This window comes from Aedes aegypti, chromosome 1 (assembly GCF_002204515.2).
Source record: "Aedes aegypti strain LVP_AGWG chromosome 1, AaegL5.0 Primary Assembly, whole genome shotgun sequence".
Taxonomy (NCBI): domain Eukaryota; kingdom Metazoa; phylum Arthropoda; class Insecta; order Diptera; family Culicidae; genus Aedes; species Aedes aegypti.
The window spans coordinates 246608669-246631193 of record NC_035107.1 but is presented as its reverse complement, the minus strand read 5'-3'; the positions used below and the strand labels follow the sequence as shown (position 1 = coordinate 246631193).

Here is a 22525-nt window from a genome sequence, read left to right as displayed (position 1 = left end):
CGATGAAATCATTTTTCTCATAAAGTGAATGGTCGTTACTTCCCGTTACAACATTCATATGTATATTAATTGCGCTTCTTGAATTTAAGCGGTTAAATGAAGTTCAATCGTGCTTAGTACCTCCACTATTGGTACATCTACCCAACTCAAAGAGATCTTCCAAAGCTTTTTCACAGAATTTTTTTCAAGTAAACCCACAAAGGTTAATTTTAGATTAGAGTTTTTGGTAAAATTCATTCGAGGATTTTTTTCAAGAAACCAGACAAGCATTTCTACGTCATTTCATCTACGGTTATTTCAAAGAATTGCTCCTAAAATTTCTCGACGGGTTATCCGAGTGAATATATTAAGAACATTTCAAACAATTCCTTAAATTAGACCTGTGTTTCATTATTGAGTTTCACTAGACTGTTTTCTAAGTATTTCTCCAGCATTTTATCCAAGGATTACTGGAGTTCTTTCAAACATTTTTCAATGAATTCCTCAAAAATTTCTCATGGAATATTCAAAAGTTTATTCAAGGTTCCACACCAGTTAAAACTACAGCATCCCGATCATTTCTACACATTTTTTTTAGGAATTTAGTTCTGTTTTTTCCAGGAGTTTCTTCACAAAATCCTGCGGGATATTATGCAGAGATTCAACTGATTTTTTTTTTTTCAATTATCTTAGCAATAATCTACAAAATCTTGTAAAATTTCCTCAAGTCTGAGTTCTTCTAGTTCTTCTATTCTTATTTATCAAGGGTGTCTTAAGAACTTACACAAGTTTTAGTAGATGCGACCCTAAAATTTACTTCAGGAATACATCACGATTTTCTTTAAAATTGTAAAGAATTTCTGAATCACAATTGTAGAAAATGCTGAGAAATCCTTGGAAGAGTAATTTCTGGTTGAATGTTCCAACATGTTTTAAACGGGAGTCTTGAAGGAAAATTGATGGAAGAATCACCGGATTTGATTCTAGAGGCTTCATTGAAAAAAAAACATCAGACATAATTTATGAAGATATTCTTGTTGGAATCCATGAGGTATTGTTTGTGGTAATTTTTGGAAAAATCCAGGTTTTTTATTGAGATATCCAAAACATTTTTTTTTGAGATATTCCTTAGGAAAATTCTTGGAGAGGTTTCATGGAAAATAATCAATAAAAGAACTTCATAGAAAAAAGATGTATGTGTAATCATATTTATGTAATCGTTAATACAATTATCTGATTCAGGTTGTCTTAAGTTCGCCGAAAATCAATGGAGCTATCATGGGAAAGAGAGGGTTGATTTAGAACTCTTAAACATTTTCGAATGAAATGTAACAATCCATAATTTACTTTAATTGCCACGAACAATCGCAAGCTAGATTATCCGTGTTTCTTTTATCCGCAAAAAAATAAATCCAAAAGTTTAACGGATTATTTGTATTAATTTAGATGAGAATATACCTTATCAAATATATAGCAGATGATGACTTTTGTAATAACACGATTCAATCAATTTGAGATATTTTAAAGAATTTGGCTTTTTTTGCAGGCAAGAACTTTATGATTACTTGCGAAAACATCGGTAAACTTAGTTTTTATTTTAACATATTGTCACAAATGCAAATCAAATTTTACTTTTACGTCCATGAAGCTGTCTTAGGTATCCAAAAGACCCTTGGAAATGAATGGTGCATAGTATTTTTTTTTGCATGAGAAGGTAGTAGTTAAAAAAACGTTTAAGAAGAAGCATACTGATACACTTGAAAGTTCCGTGCAGTTCACGATCATGAACAGAGCTCTTACAAACGAAATAAAAGACTCCATCATTGGAAAATATATTTATTTTGAATTAAACTTAAATTTTGGCATTGTTAGCATCTTCATAATGGAATATTGGATATTGGAATAGTTTCAGCATGCGTTCAAAAATGTCTTGAAGTGTATAAATTGAAAGCATTTTAAAATTTGTTATTATTTTGTTGTAGCCATTCAAAATTAGAGTATTTCTTGAACCTAGAATTATATTTTGATTCCTGGAAAAACCTGGAAATATCAGGGAATTTCATTTCGGCAAACGAGTAGACACCCTGTTATTTTACCTTAGATTGTTATATTTCTAATCATGATCATTTTAAAATTATGATAGACAACACTTGATGATTGTCATACATAAAATGCTTGTGTTCTGAATTCAGGTATTTTAATATCATCTGATTTTTTAAAATGGTCGGTATTAGAGATTTTCACAAGGTCGGAATGATTAGTCACAGATAACATTTAAATCGCACGACATATTTTGGATGTACAAAATATGTGTCAGCAAATGCCCAATATTTTATATAAGGAACTTTTGTATGGGAACTTTGCGAGACCTTTCAAAAACGCACAATTGCAAACAAAATCAATGCAGTTCACTGAAATATGAGATATTCATGTGAAAAAAAGTACGTTTGCTTGGAAATCATTACATTTGGTTCAATTTTGGAGAGTTTCACCCCAAACTATGCCTATGTACTCATTACATTTAAATAACTAAAGCTGGGCAGAACTTGTATCGAAGACTGTTTTAATAGCCTGTAATGCACGCAAGATATTGTTAAAATTGCTATTATAAATTAAAGCCCAGTAAAGCATTTCTAATAATTGTGGGTTATCGACACTTAAAAAAAATATTTTTAAATGTGCGTAAGAGTTATTATATTATGATTCTATGGATATGCGAGTCGAGGATAAATTATGGGGGGCGATTTCAGATGATTATAGGTCTCAATGGGGCGAAAGTTGAAAAAGCTTGGGAAGCACTGATCTAAAACATTGAAAAAAACCCTCAAAAGCCAATACCGGCATTGAAAGAGGTAAACAAATTATTACTAACTAATTGCGAAAAAGCTAAAAAACTTGCTATGCAGTTTGAAAACGCGCACAATTTTAATTTAGGACTTACTAGTCCAATTGAAAATCAAGTTACTCAGGACTTCGAAAATATTTGCAATCAAGAGAACGTTTTCGAAAATTTCTGGGAGACTGTTTTGGACAAAGTAATAACTATTAGGGTCGATGTACCAATAGCCGCACAGCTAAGAACAAAAATTCGTATAAAATCGAAAAATAACGCTAGCGTCATTATTTTTACATCATCTAAAAGCTTTTTATCTTGGTTTTGTGGGGAAAATATGAAAACTACGAACACTCAAAGCAAAGTGTGGATCAAAAGCTTTCGTTTGATGTAAAAACAAGTTCTTAATTCATCAATTATTTCGTATTATAAAAAAAAGTTTCTCTCAGTAGTGCTGCTATAGGAACAATAATAATTATTTCGATCATTTTTTCAATTATAATTATTTCGATCATTTTTTGAACAAAATCAAGCAGTGAAATGTTTTGAAAATATTTATAGCAAAATGGCCGTAAAAAACTACTAGTACGACTATAGGGGACTGTCCACTAAGGAAACACCGACCCTATTAAAAATTCAACAAAATGAAAGCTCCTGGCGATGATGGTATTTTCTCCTCATCAAGAAACTTCCAGAAAGTAGCTTATCATTCTTAGTTAATATATTTAACAAATGTTTTCACCTGACAAATGGAAAAAAATACTAAGTTGTACCAATTTTAAAACCAGAAAAAAATCCTGCAGGAGCTTCTAGCTATCGTCCAATCAGTTTGCTTTCCTCCATCAGTAAACTTTTTGAAAAGGTTATTTTGAACAGAATGATGGCCCACATCAACGAAAATTCAATTTTTGCCAATGAACAGTTCGGATTCCGCCATGGGCATTCGACCACTCATCAACTTTTACGTGTAACAAATTTGATCCGTTCCAACAAATCTGAAGGCTTTTCTACTGGTCTTGCTCTTCTAGACATAGAAAAGCATTCGACAGTGTTTGGCATGAAGGTTTGATCGTAAAATTAAAAAAACTTTAATTTTCCAACATACATTGTTAGAGTAATTCAAAGTTATCTGTCAAATCGTACACTTCAGGTTAATTGTCAGAACTCCAGATCTGAAAGACTTCCTGTAAGAGCTACAATATTTTTACATCTGATTTACCTGAGTTTCCTCAGGGATGTCAAAAATCTTTGTTTGCGGATGACACAGGTTAGAGTTTTCAATTTTTCCGGGATTTGACTTCCCGGGAAACGGGAAATAAAATTGTCATTTCCCGGGAATTCCCGGGATCACGAGAAATCGTTAAAAACCTGTAAATTAAGCCAATTTGGTGGAGTTCTTCGATTTTTTTTATATTTAATGTATATTATATTTTAGAACAGTAAATTGGCACGATTATCTCTCTTATTTGTAAGTAATTTGTTTATGTTTCTCCAAAAATATCTGTTGGATTCGTTTTTTGATAGTTGAAGCCTTCATCAGGTCATGCTAGACAAATCATCTTAAATTCAAATAATACTTGCCAACATTCAGGATCTATTTTGTAAATCGAACCATTTTATGTGACTCGTCTGCAGTCACTGTCGAACACAGAAGGCATGCATATTTCAGAAGTCACCCATCGACTACCATATTAATCCTGTCACATAGAGTGGACAACTGCCGAATAATTCGAGTGACAGAGTCGCGTCGAGCGAAATTTTTGGTCGATAGTGACTCCAGTCGTGTCGTTTTTAATCGACTCGACTAATGGGGTCTATTTTATTAATCAATCATTTCGAACACTATAATAAAAACCAACAAGAGTCTTTCGTTAAACATTGTGACTGTTACATTTAATAGAAACCGTAAGCTAGATGGATCAACGAGGTCTGAGCTCGTATAGAAAGCAACAAAAATAAAGAAATCATAAAAAGTCTATAAACCTACTCAAATCGTTTAATTAATCTCTTGAATTTTCCTTTATATTGTATTGCATATGAACTTTCTTGGAAAAACATATCGTCATTTATTAATAACTATTCGATTACGAAAAAACACCAATAAACATCAAAATATGATTAGTAATCTAGTGATGATATTTGTTGGTATGATATGAAAAGTAATTGTGCGATAGTTTACTTGAATATAGATGCTCAATTCTTCATTGAAACAGAGCTTCCCGGGAAATACGGGAATCCCGGGAAAAAGGAAATCATTTCCCGGGAAACGGGAATCTCGGGAAATCTCATTTCCCGGGAAATGTTCCCGGGATTGAAAACTCTAACACAGGCCTTTCTGCCAAAGGACGAAGTCTGCGTATCATCTATAGTCGATTGCAAAAAAGTTTGGATATTTTTTCTTCATACTTTCAAAAATGTAAGATTTCTCCTAATGCTTCCAAAACTCAACTAATAATATTCCCACATAAACAAAAAGCTCTTTATTTGAAACTTTCAAGTAGACATGTTGTCACGATGAGAGGGGTTCCAATAAATTGGTCAGATGAAGATAAGTATCTAGGGCTCATGCTAGATAAGAATATAACTTTCAAAAATCACATTGAGGTTGAATGCCAAATGTAACAAATATGTAAAATGTCCCTATCCCCTTATTAAGAGAAAATTAAAAATTTGTCTTAAGAACATGCTTTTAATATTCAAACAAATTTTCAGGCCAGCCATGTTGTATGCTGTACCAATATGGACTAGCTGTTGTAATACCAGGAAGACAGCTCTGCAGAGAATTCAAAACAAAATTTTGAAAATGATTCTGAAGCTTCCTCCCTGGTATAGTACCAATTAGTTACATAGAATATCCAATGTTGAAACATTGGAACAAATGTCAATTAAAATCATCAATAATTTCAGGCAAAAATCGTTACAATCTTCTATTGCCACGATTAATGCGTTATATGTTTAGGTTAAGTATATTCAAAGCGTTTTTTCTCTTATAAGCTGGTGAAATCAACTCACCTGTAAAAAATCTGAACTGCTACGGCAAATGAAATGTAATATGTTGTTAACAAAATGTTAATAAAATCTTAAATTTGTTTTACCAAATTAGAATGATAGTGTCGTCCAATAACACAGAACACCTAGATATAAGAAATGAAAGTAATGTTTGGAATGGTACTAATAAAGAAATTAAAAAAAAATATCTACAAGAAACAACGTAAGATCTAAACCATTTCCGTGTGCGATCACGGGTTTAAGTTATGTAAATGAAACTATATTTTGACTATAAAGCCCCAAATGATTGTAAAAAGGGCTCCGAAATGACATATCTCGATTACTTTTTCAAATCGACGTAAGTAACTTTCATACGGTTTTGAGAAAATTATTTAAGAAGAATCACAACCGGTCTTCTAAAATCGTTTTAAAATTAATCTCCTTTTTAACATTTTTTCGCCGTGTACATCGCTTAAATTTTGCATACAATCAGCTCGCGTTAAAAAACTAGGTAGTTTTTATTATTTCCCACAAAAATAAGTAGAACAAAATGATATGCCGTTTCATACAGCTACTTTCGACGTATTTCTACCAGTGTAAAATCGGCTCAAGTAGTGTTTTGTTTCGATTCGTGGTTAAGTCACTTTGTCTCTCCATACAACGGAGCGGTGAAGTAGCGGTTGGGTTGCGAAAATTGAAATTCTTACTCACGCCGTTTTGTAATTCCGGAATTAAACGTTCTAAAAGTGAAAAATCTAGTTGGGTGAGAGCGGAACTTGTGGAATTTCATCTGCGAAACACGTAGGATCGATAAAGTAAGTTTGTTCACTTTTCTGACTTGAGACTATTTGAATAAATTTTCGAGATATGTTATTATTTTTCATTTAGGTATTACAGTTAATAGGTCGTTCCAACGCATTTTGAAGGTAACCCCATATTTACATTTTTCTAGCCATTTAGTTGCACAGACTGTAGCTTAAACACTAGACAATGGACAAGCATGCTCCAGTGGCACAGCCGAAAAACATTTTGGACGAAAAGTTTCAATGGCTGAAGACAGCATATCGATTGGTGCAGTTCGGCATGTTGTTGGAGAGATTCTGCAAAATAAAAAACTCATGCTGGTTCGTAGTTGCTTGATTTTCGTAGACTACGGTTTTGCATGTATACGGAATCGAATGAGAGGTTGGTCGCGTACGGTTGTGTTTCTTCCACGCTCCCAAGTCCAATCAAGTTTTTGATTAATTTCGGTCGAGTTCGGTCGTGAAAAGTGCGTGAATTGTGAAAGTGCGTGCGGAATTACCGCAATTAATTGCCGGGTGGTTCGGAATCGCGGATTTGAGCCGGAAAAAGTGAATGTGAAAATCACCCATTGTTTGCGATTCCCGCAGTGAGTGAAAAAAGCAGGAGGAAAAAAGATTGCAGGGGAGTGTATCCGGGACGTGGCCGGGGCCACCCCGGACCTTGCCTTTCCTTGCCTGAGGGTGGGGAAGGCCAAAAGTGCCCCACGGGGCCAGTGAAAACGGCGGAAAAGTGAAAAAGAGTGAAAGAAAACTAAGGGCAGTGTAAACCTACAAAAGTGCGGTTAGCGTGGCTACTCCGCAAGTGGGCCCACGAAGAAGAAAAATCTTCCGGACGATTCCGGAAGATTGTTTAGTGCTGTGGAAAGGGGCCCAAGCCCACAGATTATTTACCCTTTGGAGAGATTAGTGTGCGGCCAGTGAAGAGGCCATCCTCGGGGCCCTGTAAAGTGACCCTACCGGAGCCTCAGCTCACCCCCCCCCCCTCAACACCAACCCACCACCCCTTCCACCCCCTCACCCCCTCACCACCCCTCAACCCCCACATTACATCCAGGTAAAATCGTTCTTTATTATTATTTATTCACCTATTACCATTTGAAACTAAATACGTGCCAGGGTCGAAAATTTAATTTTCGATTCGGGAAGTGTAAAAACATTTCATATATCCATTTGATATCTGGGTGTTTTTATGCGGGGCTTACTGTATATGAAAATGACCTCAGAATGTGTGTGTATTTACTGCCATTCTTGAAATGGGTCGTTGGAATTTCAGTAGAGCTATCACCTTTCATCTCCCGGGCTAAAATTGTCTGCAGATATAAAGATATCGAAGGGTATCAAAAATACATGCATACAATTTTCTTCCATAAAAGCACTGCCGGTCAGTGGGAGGTGGATTGTATACACACACACACACACACACAAAAGTTTCAATGGCTGAAGCTGGAATCGAACCCACACCACGGCCACGAGGACCACAAATTATTTTATTTATTAGCGATTGATCGTTTCTGGTTATTTTCAATTACTTATAAAGTAGACACCTTATCTTTTAATTGCAAAATACTTCATTGACATTGAGAACAAATTTCTACTGTATAGTGCGGGATCGAAATCCGTACTAATTTCTCTGAACTTCCTACGAATTCCAGGTGGTAACGGTGTTTTAGATATTTCAGCAAATCAGCATCGTTTTTTCATAAGGTCCTATCTGCATTCATCGATTTATCTTCATCGTTGTTTCCTTTGCGTTAATGCAGAAAACTGATTCTGTTGTCGTAGGATGAAGAATCACCATATCTTCTTCATTAATAAGAAATATTGCAGATTTATTTTAGCAAACTTATTAGCGGAAGAGAGGATCGATGAAGATGTGCGGAAATATTTTAAATCTTTTTGTCCATAACCCTTTTAAAATGTAAACCGTTTTTATGAATTGTATTAAAATCAAATCATGAATAAATTAGATCATGTCTTCCAAATTTGTCCATTTCGTATAAAAAAAGGACACCCGGGAAAAATCCGGGAATTGGAATACTGATTTGAATGGGCACCCTGCGTACACCTAAGACATGAATCTAAAACCGTCCACTTCATACAAAACGTATGACCTTCATACGTACTACTTGTATGAAGTTTACGGACTTGGGTCTGCACGGATTTTGGCCTCCCCACTGTATTTGTTTTAAAACTACCATCAGTGCACCAGGTTCTGCTCATTTAAGGCAGGTTGTGTGTCTAAATGTTTATTACAAAATAACTATTGTGTCGATCAAAACTATTTTCCTGTAGTTATATATATAGCTATAGGTAATCAGCGGCAAAATAAAAAGAATTGGAAAAACTTTCATAAAAAAATATTTAATTGCATTTGTTACTGCATCTAAGTGTTCCTATTTCCGCTCACGGTAAACAGATTTCGGGACGAATTATTTCGAAATTCGTTATTTATCCTGATATTTTTTATGGTCAAACCATAGCTACTAAATACCTAGTGGTCCAATAACCGCTCACGAGGTCTTCTGTTTTCAATATAAAAAATGTTTTTATCAAATGAAAAAAATGTCAGACGACTTCATTTAAAAGTTGTTATATTATTGCTAGAATATATCCATGCGAAAAATGTTGGTTTTTGACACGAAAAATCAATTTTTACACTAGTGAGCGGTAATAGGGGCATGAGCGGATACTGGTACACTGATGGTACTATAAAATCATTAGAAACTGATCAAATTTTTGAAAACACGCGCTTTTATGAAACTGAGAGCTTTTGTTGATAAAACGGTGGTTTTGTCTTTACAAACAGTCTGAAAATCGGTCATAAGATGTACCTTCCTAGTTTACCAATATAAAAATTGAAAACTTAGTTGTTTTGGGTCTTTAAAAATTGCATGACTGATATCCAATATAACTCCACAATACCCTATATGTCCAACCCCGTAATACCTTCAATTTTTTGTGGACTGTTCTATCTACATTCAACAACAACAAGCCTGAATCAGATCAGATTGGTTGGATCTGATCAGACAGATCTGGACTTGTTCATTATGCTTCAATACAATGGGATGATAAGATATCCTTTACAATTTCATTCGATAGTAAATATCATACAAGAAGTGTACGATGAAAAAATACAGTAATATTGCTCACTTACTACATATCCGCTTGCTCATTATGCCTCACCTACCCTAAGATGATTTTTTATAAGATATTTCAAAAAAACTTAGCTATGGGACCGTAAACCGTATGGATTGCATGGATTGTTGTAGGAATCTTAGATTAATGTGTGCTTTCTTTGATTATTGTTGAAATTCCAAGAAAATTTTTTGAAGAAGTTCATGGGAGAATTCCTGGAGAAAACTATGAAAAGATTTTAGAAAAATTCCTGGAATCAATTCTGAAAAAACGGTGTATTTCCAAGAGAAATCGTTGGAGAAATATTTGAGGATTCCCTAGAGACATTTGTAACGAAAATTAGATAAAAAATTCATGGGAGGAATTTCTCAGTGATTTTGTTAGAAATTGCTGGACCATTCTTGCAAAAAATCCTAGTTGTATGGCTTTTGATGATTTTTTGGAAGAATCCTTGGGTGAATCTGAAAAGGAGAACTGGAGAGATATTGCAGAATGAATTTCATCAATAACTCCTGGAGTAATGCTTGGAGGAATTAATGGCTCCTTCTTGTATGAATCTGGTGAGAAATTACTGTGGTAATTTTCAGAAGAAATGTTAGTTTATTTTGGAAGAATTCCTGCAAAAAAATTCTGGAGTTGTATTGAAGAAATCCCTTAAAGGTGTATTTAAGATATTATTTATAAGTAATTTTTTGAAAAAGTAAATAGAATACCATATTTAGAACTGAATTATTCAATTCTAACAGGAAATGTGGATCTTTGGAAGCGTAGTCGAGGTGCATAACACTAGAAGAATCAACTTTAATTGTGGGAATAGAGTAATGCTAGGTTTATATACACCTATTACATACATAAATTACAGCTAGAGCGGCATGGTTACTTGGAATGTTTTACCCGAAAAAGGATGGTTTATCCACAATAATTAGTATTATTATTATTATTATTATCTTTACTATCTAGATTTGCAACCCGAGGCTGTCTAATCTTGGGTAATTACCCAGGAGATCTTTCAGAGATTATCACAGAAATGCGTCAAGAATGTATCAATAAATTCGTTTAGAGTGTGAACTTTTCCACAAATTATTATGACGAAAAGTTAGAGAACTTAATACAGCAGGTTGACCTTTTCTATAGTAGTTTCCATATAAATGACTTTAAATGTCGTGTGCACAGTCGTATTTGTTTAAAATTGTTCAACATTTTAGGAGGATGCAGGATTGCAGGCGATTAGCTCAATTCTTATTTAAAATTTCAAAAATTCAAGGCATCTAAAAACGCGTTGTCAACCCCTGCGGGCAGGCTCCTGTTGTATGTTTTCTATTATTAAGTTCTTAGTATACACATTCGCCATCGTGCGAGCTAGCAATTCAATGATTGCCTCTGCCAGACGACGCACACTATAGCTGGCTCGCCTGGCCAGGCCTGGTCTGGCTTGGCTGACTCACTGGAACAGTAGTAGGCACAAGACACATAAAAATAAGTTCAATGATAGCAAGTTTTTCGCCTTGTTTCGATTTATGATGTTGCCTGTCGTCGCGTTCAGCTATTAGTCGCCTTCCTTTGGAGGAGGAACTGCACACACAAGTGCAGCCACATTCATGTTCTGTATTGATTGTTCTTACTCTGGCCGAGCTTCCCTCCTTTACAAGCTCGGATTGGATCATGCGGTAAGAATGTAGATACCGTAAACCGGGGGCAAATTGATCATTGTTTTAAAACTTTTTGTTGTGTTATTTTTAGGAATTCAAACATTGCCACATTAGGACAAAATCAGTACCGTAAATTCGGGTGAAATTGATCACCCTGTCACATGATTCTATTTCTTCCTAAAGGAGCACAAATATTAATGTAATCTGCAGTTAATGAACGTTGTTTTCGTAACTATTGTTGAATTGTGTGTTAAGAAGTTTTTTGCGTTAAAGAATTTTTATTTCTATGAAAATAATAAAAAACCCAAAAATCATTTACGGTGCAGTATTGCAAACACACATAAACTTCTAGTTCTAAACAAAAATTTGAACATGGTATAAACCTGAAAGTACACTGAGAACAGCATTGCGGTAAAAAATACCATGTTGATGGTTTAAAATAAATACACTGCACCACTTGATTTGTGCAGACTACGTTACACATTCATTTCAAACGAGAAGTGTAGTCTTTTTTACCATGTCGATGAATTCGAGGCATCAGTCAAAATTACTATGCTACATGGTAATCTTGAGAACGCTTCCTAGTCATTTGTTTTACCATGCGATGCGTTTAAAATGACAGCTATCGTTCAGTAAATTTGAACAATCCCGATATTTGTTCCAACCTAATTAAAATAAATTCACCTATCCAATTACATAAATCGTATTTATTTATTAAAGAATAATTTCTATGATAATTTACTGCGGTTTTAGTCCATTAATAAACAACAATTTTGGATGCAGTGGAGTCCGATAGTGAATTTTTTGCCCGTATTTGCCTTCTTCTATCTCTGATCGAACATGGCGGCACATGCAGCAGCTGCTCCTCATCGCTCGAATTTTCTGTAAAAGATGTGCATGGTTAATATCGCATTAATTTACAAAACATAATAAATCGATGAATGATAAACTCACCAATAACAGAAGAATTGATTTGTCTTCATTAAATTTTGGATCACTTTTAGTCCAGGAAGTTTCTCGGTGTAATCTGCAAAATGAAAACTAGTTGTTTGGCGAATTGTTATATATTTGTAAATTGAATTTCATTATTTCTTACCAACTCTTGATAAATAGCAGCATGGGTAAAATACTATGAAAACATAGTTTAATATTACGTCCAAAACACTAAAAATAATACTTTTTATGTCCGCTCTGATAATAATCCTTCACAAGCTGACGGAGAAAAACAGCCAAGTTGATAGAGACATTATCACCACGTTCTGTTGTTCAAATTACCGTGCGCATGGTAAAAATGACAACATTGTTTATTAAAAATTAACGATCTTATATTTATCGCCAATGCAGGAAAATAGTGTTTTTGACTCAACGTGATAGTAAGATTTATCCTTCGCTCGTATAGTAATTTTAACAATATTTCAGTACTTATGAAGACACACATGTTCAATTTATACATAATTCTGAATAGTAATTTTAAAAACCATACCGTGGTTGTAATTACTGCAACATTAGTTTCAGTGTAGTTGAGAATACTTGAGATATACAGTATCGGACATATAAAATGCACCAAAGCCGTTTTTTCATACAAAATAATCAACTTCAGAGAGCTATATCTCCGGCGTTTCTCAACCGAATCTGCTCATTTTTTCTGTGACAAACTACAAATTACCTCAATTTTTGATAACTATTAAAAAAAGGTGGGTGAAAACTGTTGATTCAAAAGTTACAGATAGGTTGAATTTTGACATAAAAAATGCACCAAGACACAAAGTGATGTAGCAGAAAAACTACGCGTCGTAGCATCTTGGTGTCTTCAGGGCATTCGTTCATTGAGTGATAAGGACCAAATGCGCTGAAGACACCGAAAGAATACGACGCATAGTTTGTTTGATACATCACTTTTCGTCTTGGTGCATTTTTTATGTCAAAATTCAACCTATCTGTAGCTTTTGAACCAATAGTTTGCACACAACTTTTTCAATAGTTATCAAAAATTGAGGTAATTTGTAGTTCGTCAAAGAAAAAAATAGATGAATTGGTTGAGAAACGGCGGAGATATAGCTCACCGAAGTGGACCATTTTGTATGGGAAAACGGCTATGGTGCATTTTATATGTCCGATACTGTATCCCCAAACCAGATTTCATCACCAAAATTCGTACCAATTTGCTCATTCGGTTGCAATAATTAATTTTCTGTTAGATATCAGGAAATTCCTTAGGAAATTGCATACATTTAGGCGTTTTGCGCGTAATTCTTGAAATTTAACTTTCCATTATGTCTATAAATATTGTATTGTTAAGAATTTGGCAAGCATATTCGGATTCGGGGAGCTCAAATTTATTATAGAGAGTTGTTTTGAAGGCTAACAATAATTGCATTGACAAGTGATCAATTTCACCCCGAAATGAGATCCCCTGATTTTTTTTCTTTTAGAGATATTTCTTAGCACTAAAATGATATTTTGTTAGAAACTTGCGATACATGAGCTAATAAGGCTCACTTTCGTAATTGTTTTCCTGCATTCTGTTGTTTAGCATTGTCAGCATTATAGAAAACAGACAAGGAAAACCATGAAAAATGATCAATTTCACCCGAAATTACGGTAGTTCATTGATCGGTTACCAGTTAACGTTATTAATTTTCTATGAAATAATATAGAAGATTTCTTAGAATAAGCTAGAGTTTTTGAAATTGAATACTGGGGTGAAATTAACACAGGATTACAGTATTGCTTACGCCTTCAAAAACTGTAATTTTTTCTATGCAAAACTATCCTTATTAAAAATACAATAATCAAATATCATAACTACATCTACTACATCTTTAAACTAGAAAACATCAAGTCTGTGATGCCAACGAAACATTCAACATCTTTGGATGGAAATGCTGTTTGATACCGACTCAATCAAATCAAAGTTATCAATTTGACCCCGGATTACGGTACATATTCAACTTATTTTTGACTTCATTCAGACCCAGAGAACTCAGCAGAGCTAGAAACCGAGGAGGATATGACTTCAGCATATGTGTACTTAGCTGGTGTTTGCTTTTCTTTTCTGTGCATATATAACGATTATTATTTGATTTACGAGTGTAGATATTCGTTGTACATATGCATATGCAATATCACTCAGATATATTCACTTACCAATACGAGAGTTTTTAGCACCGTGGTGTGACTTTGTTGACCGAGAGCGGTCGAGTGCATCAATTGAAACTTATTACTTGCATCCCTGGATGTGGATGTCTACATAGCGAGGTTTTGCGTCAAATCAATTATTATCAGCTGTGCGGTTCGGCGAAACGATACATACTTCGTCATCGTAAGCGCCATTTGTGTAGGTCTGAAATCAGTCTAACTAGGATCGGTTTACCCGGTGTAGCTATCGATTTTGCTCAAAAAAATATCGAAATAAATGGTTGCGATTAGAATTTAAGCTCTTTTTCACCTATAGCAATCCTAGCAGACCTGTTGTACCTATAGTACAACTACTAAGATAAACTATTTTTCATTAATGCGAAGTATGCACTTCAACAGAAAAGTAATCGCATATCTCGATGCGTGAGAAATTTCTTGCAAGAAATGCTCAAGAAAAGCATTTTTCTTTAATCGCAGTACGCAGTTGAAAAGAAATCTCGAAAAATTATTCAAATAGTCTCAAGTCAAAAAAGTGAATAAACTTACTTTATTGATCCTACGTGTTTCGCAGGCGAAATTCCACATGTTCCGCTCCTACCCAACTAGATTTTTCACTTTTAGAACGTTTAATTTCCGGATTTACAAAACGACGAAAGTAAGATTTTCAACTTTCGCAACCTAATCACTACTTTCGCCGCCCCGCTGTATAGAGAGACAAAGTGACTTAAACACGAATAAAAACAAACCACTACTTGAGCCGATTTTACACTGGTAGAAAAACGTCGAAAGTAACTGTATGAAACGGCTTATCATTTTGTTATAATTATTTTTGTTGAAAATAATAGAAACTACCTAGTTTTTGAACGCGATCTGTATGTATGCAAAATTTGAGTGATGTACACGGCGAAAAAATGTTAAAAAGGTGATTCATTTTAAAACAGTTTTAGAAGACAGGTTGTGATTCTTCTCAATTAGTTTTCTTAAAACCGTATGAAAGTTACTTACGTCGATTTGAAAAAGTAATCGAGAAATGTCAATTCAAATGGGACTCACTGTAGAAAATTTATTGACCATTTCTTTCCGCAGAAATTTTTACTTTTCTTGAGCTGAACAGCATACTTAGCTTAAGCAAAATAAAAGAAGAATTACAAACTTGTTTACATCAATCGAATGCTTTTGAATAAGCCATGAAGTTAAAGCTGTTATAGGAGCAGGAATTAGAAGGTGTGCTACTATAGGCATACATATGTTGTTCTCGAGTGGCACAAGCGATATTCAATACAAAAAAACGACTTATCGTAGTTTTCATATTTTTCAAACAAAATCAAAATCAAAAGCTTTCAGATGAAGTAAACATAATGCCGCTTTTTTCGATTTTATAAGAATATTTGTTCTTACCTGTACGGCTATTGGTACCTCGACCATACTAAGTGCGCTTAAAACTTATCGATTACAATATCATGTTCAATAAAAATCCACATTCCTTGACAGTTATTAAAACCGTCAAAAGAGGTTTACAAACGAATGTGCATCGCACAATTTTTAAAAACTCCATTTGGTAATTCTGTGGTTCAGGAAAAAGATTCAATTTTTATACATAGCAATGTCGAGCATCAGGTACCTTTGTATCAAGGCGGCATACAACAGTATTGACCGTGCAGTGCTATGGAAGATCATGGACAGCTTTCCCAAAGCAAAACTGCGTGAATATCTCGGGTGAACACTTGTTGGTTTAAATTTCGTCGAGGACTATGGTATCAGAAGGCCGACTCCAAAGGCACGTTGATGCGGAGAGCCGGGATCAACAGTCGAGTAACGAATTTCACAAAATCCAATAATTTTGTTTGCTTTGCGGACGACATGGATATTGTTGGTAGAATATTTTAAAACGGTGGCGGTTCTGTACACACGACGTGAACGTATCGAAGCGTGGAGCAACAAGGGTCGAACTGGTGGTGAATGCGTCGAAAACAAAGTACATGTTGCTGGTGTGAAAGTCCCCGCCTAGGAAAATAGACGGGGATACCTTTGAGGTGGTGGATAAGTTTGTCTACCTCGGATTGTAACTAACGGCTTACAACAACGTTAGTCGAGAAATACGAAAAGGCATCTTCTGAAAAAGTCGTGCTTCTATGGGCTCCAGAAAAAACTTTAGTTAATTATGCAGGCTTGTTGACCAAGCGCTTCGATATCTGTTGTAGTAGTGACCGTTCGACAAGGTGAACATTTGAAGCCGAAATCAAGAAAGTAAAGCATAACATATCAACATATGGAGGTTCAGCACCTAATTACTGCTGATCCGAAAAAAACATATGGAAATGAGTCACCAAGCTCAAGAAGTATTTGCGACGGAAATGTTACTGCAGCCTTCGACGCTTAGGTTTCCGGCGATCAATGGGCTTGATGGAGAACAACCAGCATGATCTCATCAGGCAGACGAAATCGGTGATCGATTGAAGGTAGCGATCGATATGATACGTCTGTCGAACAGCTTGAAGACACTACATTCCCCGAGGCTGATGAATGTCCGCTTAACGCACCCCAAGGGGACCATTGTCTACGAGTATATCGATTATCGTTTCGCGTGTTCCGTCGAGCAATTAAAGGAATACTACCATTCCGTTAATAAATGCTGGGCATGGCGTACCTGAAGGAATAAAATAGACCCCTCTGTGCGGTCCTTAGTCTCCTGCCCAGCAACTCCTATCCGGGTGGTGGCCGATCAATGAGAGAATGTGCAAGTTGAGGATCAGTTCTTCAACTTCAGCATAATAAACGTGCACAACCATCACTCCGGAAGCACTGATGATGATAAAGACGTTTTTTACGCGAGCTTCGACGCGAGTACGACAGCAACCCAAGCCACGACGTCAAAATCATAATAAGAGATCTAAACACTCAGGTTGGCCAGGAGGAGAAGTTCAGATCAACTATTGGAAAGTCCAGCGCCCACCCGGCTGACGAACTAAACCGGCTTGCGACTAATTGTTTTCGCCGCTTCCAAGAATATGGCAATTCGTAGCACCTACTTCCAGCACAATCTTCCGTACCGATACACCTGGAGATCACCACAGCAGACAGAATCACAAATCGACGTTCTGATTGATGGACGGCACTTCTCCGACATTATCTACGTCAGGACCTATCGTGGCGCTAACAAAGGCTCTGACCACTATCTGGTGATGGTTAAACTGCGCCCAAAACTCTCCATCGTCAACAACGTACAGTACCGACGGCCGCCCCGGTATGATCTAGAGCGGCTTAAGCAACCGGATGTCGCAACTGCGTACGCGCAGCACCTCGAGGCTGCATTACCGGAAGAGAGTGAGCTGGTTGAAGCCCCTCTTGGGGACTGCTAGAAAACAGCGAAAGCAGCCATCAACAATGCAGCTGATAGCAACGTCGGGTACGTGGGACGGAGTCGACGAAACGATTGGTTCGACGAGGAATGTAGGCAGATTCTGGAGTAGAAGAATGCAGCGCGGGCGGTCATGCTGCAGCAAGGGACCTGGCGGAACGTGGAACGTTATAGACGGAAACGGCAACAGCAGACCTGCCTCTTTCGGGAGAAAAAACGCCGCCTGGAGGAGACGGAGTGCGAAAAGATGGAACAGCTGTGCCGGTCCCAAGAAACACGTAAGTTCTATCAGAAGCTCAACGCATCCCGCAACGGCTTCGTGCCGCGAGCCGAGATGTGCAGGGATAAAGACAGGAGCATTTTGACGGACGAGCGTGAGGTGATCGAAAGGTAGAAGCAGCACTTCGACAAACACCTGAATGGCGCTGAGAGCACAGGCAATGAAGAACGGGGCAACGGAGAAAATGCCTTCGTCAGTACTACCGGCGATGGAAACCAACCAGCCCCCACTTTGAGGGAGGTTAAGGATGTCATTCATCAACTCAAGAACAATAAAGCTGCTGGTAATGATGGCATTGGAGCTAAACTCATAAAGATGGGCCCGGAGAAGCTGGCCATTTGTCTACACCGGCTGATAGGCACAATCTGGGAAACAGAATAGCTACCGGAGGAGTGGAAGAAAGGGGTTATATGCCCCATCTTCAAGAAAGGCGACAAGTTAGATTGTGAGAACTTTCGAGCGATCACCCTTCCAAATGCGGCCTACAAAGTATTATCCCAGATCATCTTCCGTCGTCTGTCACCTATAGTAAACGAGTTCGTGGGAAGTTATCAAGCCAGCTTCGTTGACGGCTGATCAACAACGGACCAGATCTTTACTGTACGGCAAATCCTCCAAAAATGTTGTGAATACCAGGTCCCAACGCATCACCTTTTCATCGAATTCAAGATGGCATACGATAGTATCGACCGCGTAGAGCTATGGAAAATCATGGACGTTTCCCGGGAAGCTCACGAGACTGATAAGAGCGACGATGGAAGGTGTGCAAAATTGTGTGAAGGTTTCAGGCGAACATTCCAGTTCGTTTGGATCCCGTCGGGGACTACGACAAGGTAATGGACTTTCGTGCCTGTTGTTCAATATTGCGCTAGAAGGTGTTATGTGGAGAGCCGGGGTACGATTTTTTACGAGATTTAGTCAATTTGTTTGCTTAGCGGATAATATGGACATTGTCGGCTGAACATTTGAAAAGATGGCAGACCTGTACACCCACCTGAAACGCGAGGCAGTAAAAGTTGGACTGCTGGTGAATGCGTCCAAGATAATGTACATGCTAGCTGGTGGGGCCGAGCGTGACAGGACTCGCCTAGGTAGCAGTGTTGGATCCTTGCTGACGGCTGACTATAACGTTAGCCGTGCAATACGTAGGCGAATCATCAGTGGAAGTTGTGTGGCGGCAAAGGATGAACCACGAGTAGGCCCAACTCTACGGCGAACCCAGTATCCAGAAGGTGGCCAAAGCTGGAAGGATACGATGGGCAGGGCATGTGGCAAGAATTCCGGACAGCAACCCTGCAAAGATGGTGTTCGCTTCCGATCCGGTTGGCACAAGAAGGCGTGGAGCGCAGCGAGCTAGGTGGGCGGATCAAGTACGTATCGATTTGACGAGCGTGGGGCAGAACCGAGGATGGAGAGATGCGGCCACGAACCGAGTATTGTGAAATTGTTGATTTAGTGTTATCTGTTTTGATGTTAACTAAATAAATGAATGAAATTCCTGTACTCTCAGTATTTCATCGTTCGTCAAGATCCTCTTCCGATCAAGTACATTCCTATCCCTTGTCTCTGAGAGGTTTATCCAGTAACTTTTCAAACTGATTTTAAAGTGTTCGTAGCTCAACCGCAAATATTGCTACCTACTTACTCAAAGCTTTTTTTATTTCGCTCTTACACTATATCTGTCTTAACGGAAGTACATTTCTTCATCAAGATAATTAATTCTCTTCAAACTACTGCTATTTACCTGAAGTATAATGTCTCTATTTAACAACCTAAATCTTCTTTCCATCTCCACAGGTGCCATACGAGATATTGAACAAAAAATTTCGCATCGCTCAGAAAACGCTCGATCGCGAGCTAAGCCAGATACAGAATGCTGCCTCGGAACTGGAGAAAGGATTATCGGATGGTTCGGCCGGATCGGAAATATCCAGACTCCTAGGTGGCGTAGTAGAACGCCTGCAAGTTCTGAAGCGCAAAGCCGAAGAAAGCATTTCGGAAGAGCTGTCGGCCGGTTTGGTGTGCAAGCGTCGCCTTGAACACCTAAAGCAGAACGTGACTCCTCCAAGTGATGCCACGACACTGGAACTGCAAGCCGCAGCCACCAACCAGTGGAAAAAAATCCGACTCGATCGAATGATCGTGGAGCACTTTCTCCGGCTTGGATACTACGACACAGCCGAACGGTTAGCCATTCGCAGCGGAATCCGAGATCTCACCAATTTGGACATTTTTCAAATCACCCGCGAGGTCGAACGCGATCTGGCCAATCGTAGCACGGCCAAGTGCATCCTCTGGTGCAACGATAACAAATCTAAGCTGAAAAAGATCAACTCCAACATCGAGTTTCAGCTACGTGTGCAGGAATTCGTGGAGCTGATCCGCGAAGACAAACGCCTGATGGCGGTCATGCACGCCCAGAAGTATTTCCCTGCATTCGAACAGGAGCTGAAGGAAATCCGCCAGTACATGGCACTGTTGGCGTTCCCCGTGACCACCCAAATCGAGCCGTACAAAACGTTTTACGATCCCCAGCGCTGGAACGATCTGGTGCTGCACTTCCGGTTGGAAAACTACAGACTGTTCCAGCTGCCGTCGCAGTCCGTGCTGAGTGTGGCCGTTCAGGCCGGAATTTCCGCTCTCAAGACACCCCAATGCTACTCGACGACGTCGAAGAACATGAACTGTCCGGTTTGCCAGAAGAATGTCAACGAGATCGCCGAAAATCTACCGTTTTCGCACTGCGCTCAAAGCCGGTTAATTTGCAGGTGAGTTCTTGGTGGTCAGGGTTGGTGACCAGGTTTCTTTTTAGATACCGTCGTGCGGGGTGACATTGGGCCTAGGGGGTGACTTTGACCGCCCTTTTCGATGCATCTCATGGCTAAATGGAACACCACAAATCTTATCTATGAGCATGTAATGGCTATTTATAACGTATTCTTGAAGCTTGTCACATTGTTTTCATTATTCTGGTATTCGGTTGCTGTATAAATCTTGGCCCAAAGTCAGCCTTATGGCCCAATGTCACCCCGCATGACGGTAGATCAAGTTATCTTGGAGTATCTTTTTTTAAACAAAATGGTTTCTTAACTTACTATTTTCACTTTAGTGAATCTAGTGCAAAATTCTAGAAGTACAAGAAAATTCATCAGAGACGCATACGCAATTAATCCCCAAATTATTTAAGAGTTTCTTCTTAGTTTCATCCGGGAAATGTCCTAGGAACTCTTATTGTGATTTCTCCAGAGATTGCTCTTGGAATACTTTCAGACATTCCTCTAGACAGAAATTTTAAAATTTCTCTAAATATTGCTTAAAAATTCTCCCAGAAATTGATTCAGAAATTCCTCCAGTGATTCGCAAGGGATACTCCAGAATTTGCTCTGGAAAATCCCACTTTACTACTACCATTAGTTTCCATAAATATAACGCTGAAAATTTATCCCAGGATTTCCTCCAGAGATTTTTTCTACTAATTCTTCCATCAATTAATTCCGTTGTCTCTCTAGCACAGGGTTTCCCAACCGGTGATCCGCAACTGTTAAATAGATAAAGCATTAGCAAAATTTTTAAGATTTTCATAGCAGCCTCCAAAGGTGGTTTTTGCGGAATTCCTAAATAATTCTACGATTTTTTTTTGACAAGATCTTTGTGGATTTCTGGTGAAATTCTTTGGACACACTTTTTTTTTAATCTTGTCTAGAGATGATTCCCGAGGAAATGAACAATGAGTTCCTGAAAAAGTCTATAGATTGATAGCGGGATTCCTTGTTAAAATCTTTCCAAGAATCACACCTACAGATGTTTTCTATGCAAATCTGTCAACTTTCTGCGAGAACTACCTACAAAAAATATAGGATTCCGAAAGTTTGGCCCATCTCGCACGAGCTCTTCCAAGAAAATTCACAAAGAGATTTTGAAAAAAAAAAATCGATTAGAGTCTTTTCCAGGAAGCTACAAGATTACTCAATTTTTTTTTCTATTTTTAATAACGAGATTTTTAGCATTGAGCTAGTTTATCTCGGTACCAACAGCTTTACTTCCCTTCCGAAGAAAGCCATCGCTATAAACTTTGCGCCATAAGTGACTATCTCGAGGATGGGATTCGATCTCAGGTTCTCGGCGTGAAAGGCTAGGGCGATTCAAAATTTAAAAATGTTTGAGAATCCAATCTCCCATATGTTCCTTACCATCCTTACCATAAAAATAGCATTCTGTGAAAATTTCAGCTTTCTAGATGGTGATTTAAAGGTGGCCCAAGGACAATGTAGGTTTATTTGGAAATTACTATGGAGAAATTTTGAGATATGTTCCAAACATACTAATACTGTTCCACAATTATTAACTGAGTGCTTTCTTTGC

The 22525-nt window shown here is 37.5% G+C and overlaps 1 protein-coding gene and 1 long non-coding RNA gene across 2 annotated transcripts in view; one reads left to right on the top strand and one right to left on the bottom strand.

Annotated features, from left to right (window-relative positions):
* The window catches only part of LOC5566477 (macrophage erythroblast attacher), a 41042-nt gene that overhangs the window by 5600 nt on the left and 12917 nt on the right, over positions 1-22525 (top strand). The window contains exon 3 of the mRNA XM_001650814.2: positions 19961-20931. Coding sequence (XP_001650864.1) covers positions 19961-20931 — 971 coding nt within the window. The remainder of the gene's footprint in view (positions 1-19960; positions 20932-22525) is intronic.
* On the bottom strand, positions 12077-13095 carry LOC110674060. The gene is made up of 2 exons (XR_002498606.1): positions 12342-13095; positions 12077-12269 (listed from the first exon to the last, which is right to left on the bottom strand). It is a non-coding gene; the product is annotated as an uncharacterized LOC110674060 (long non-coding RNA).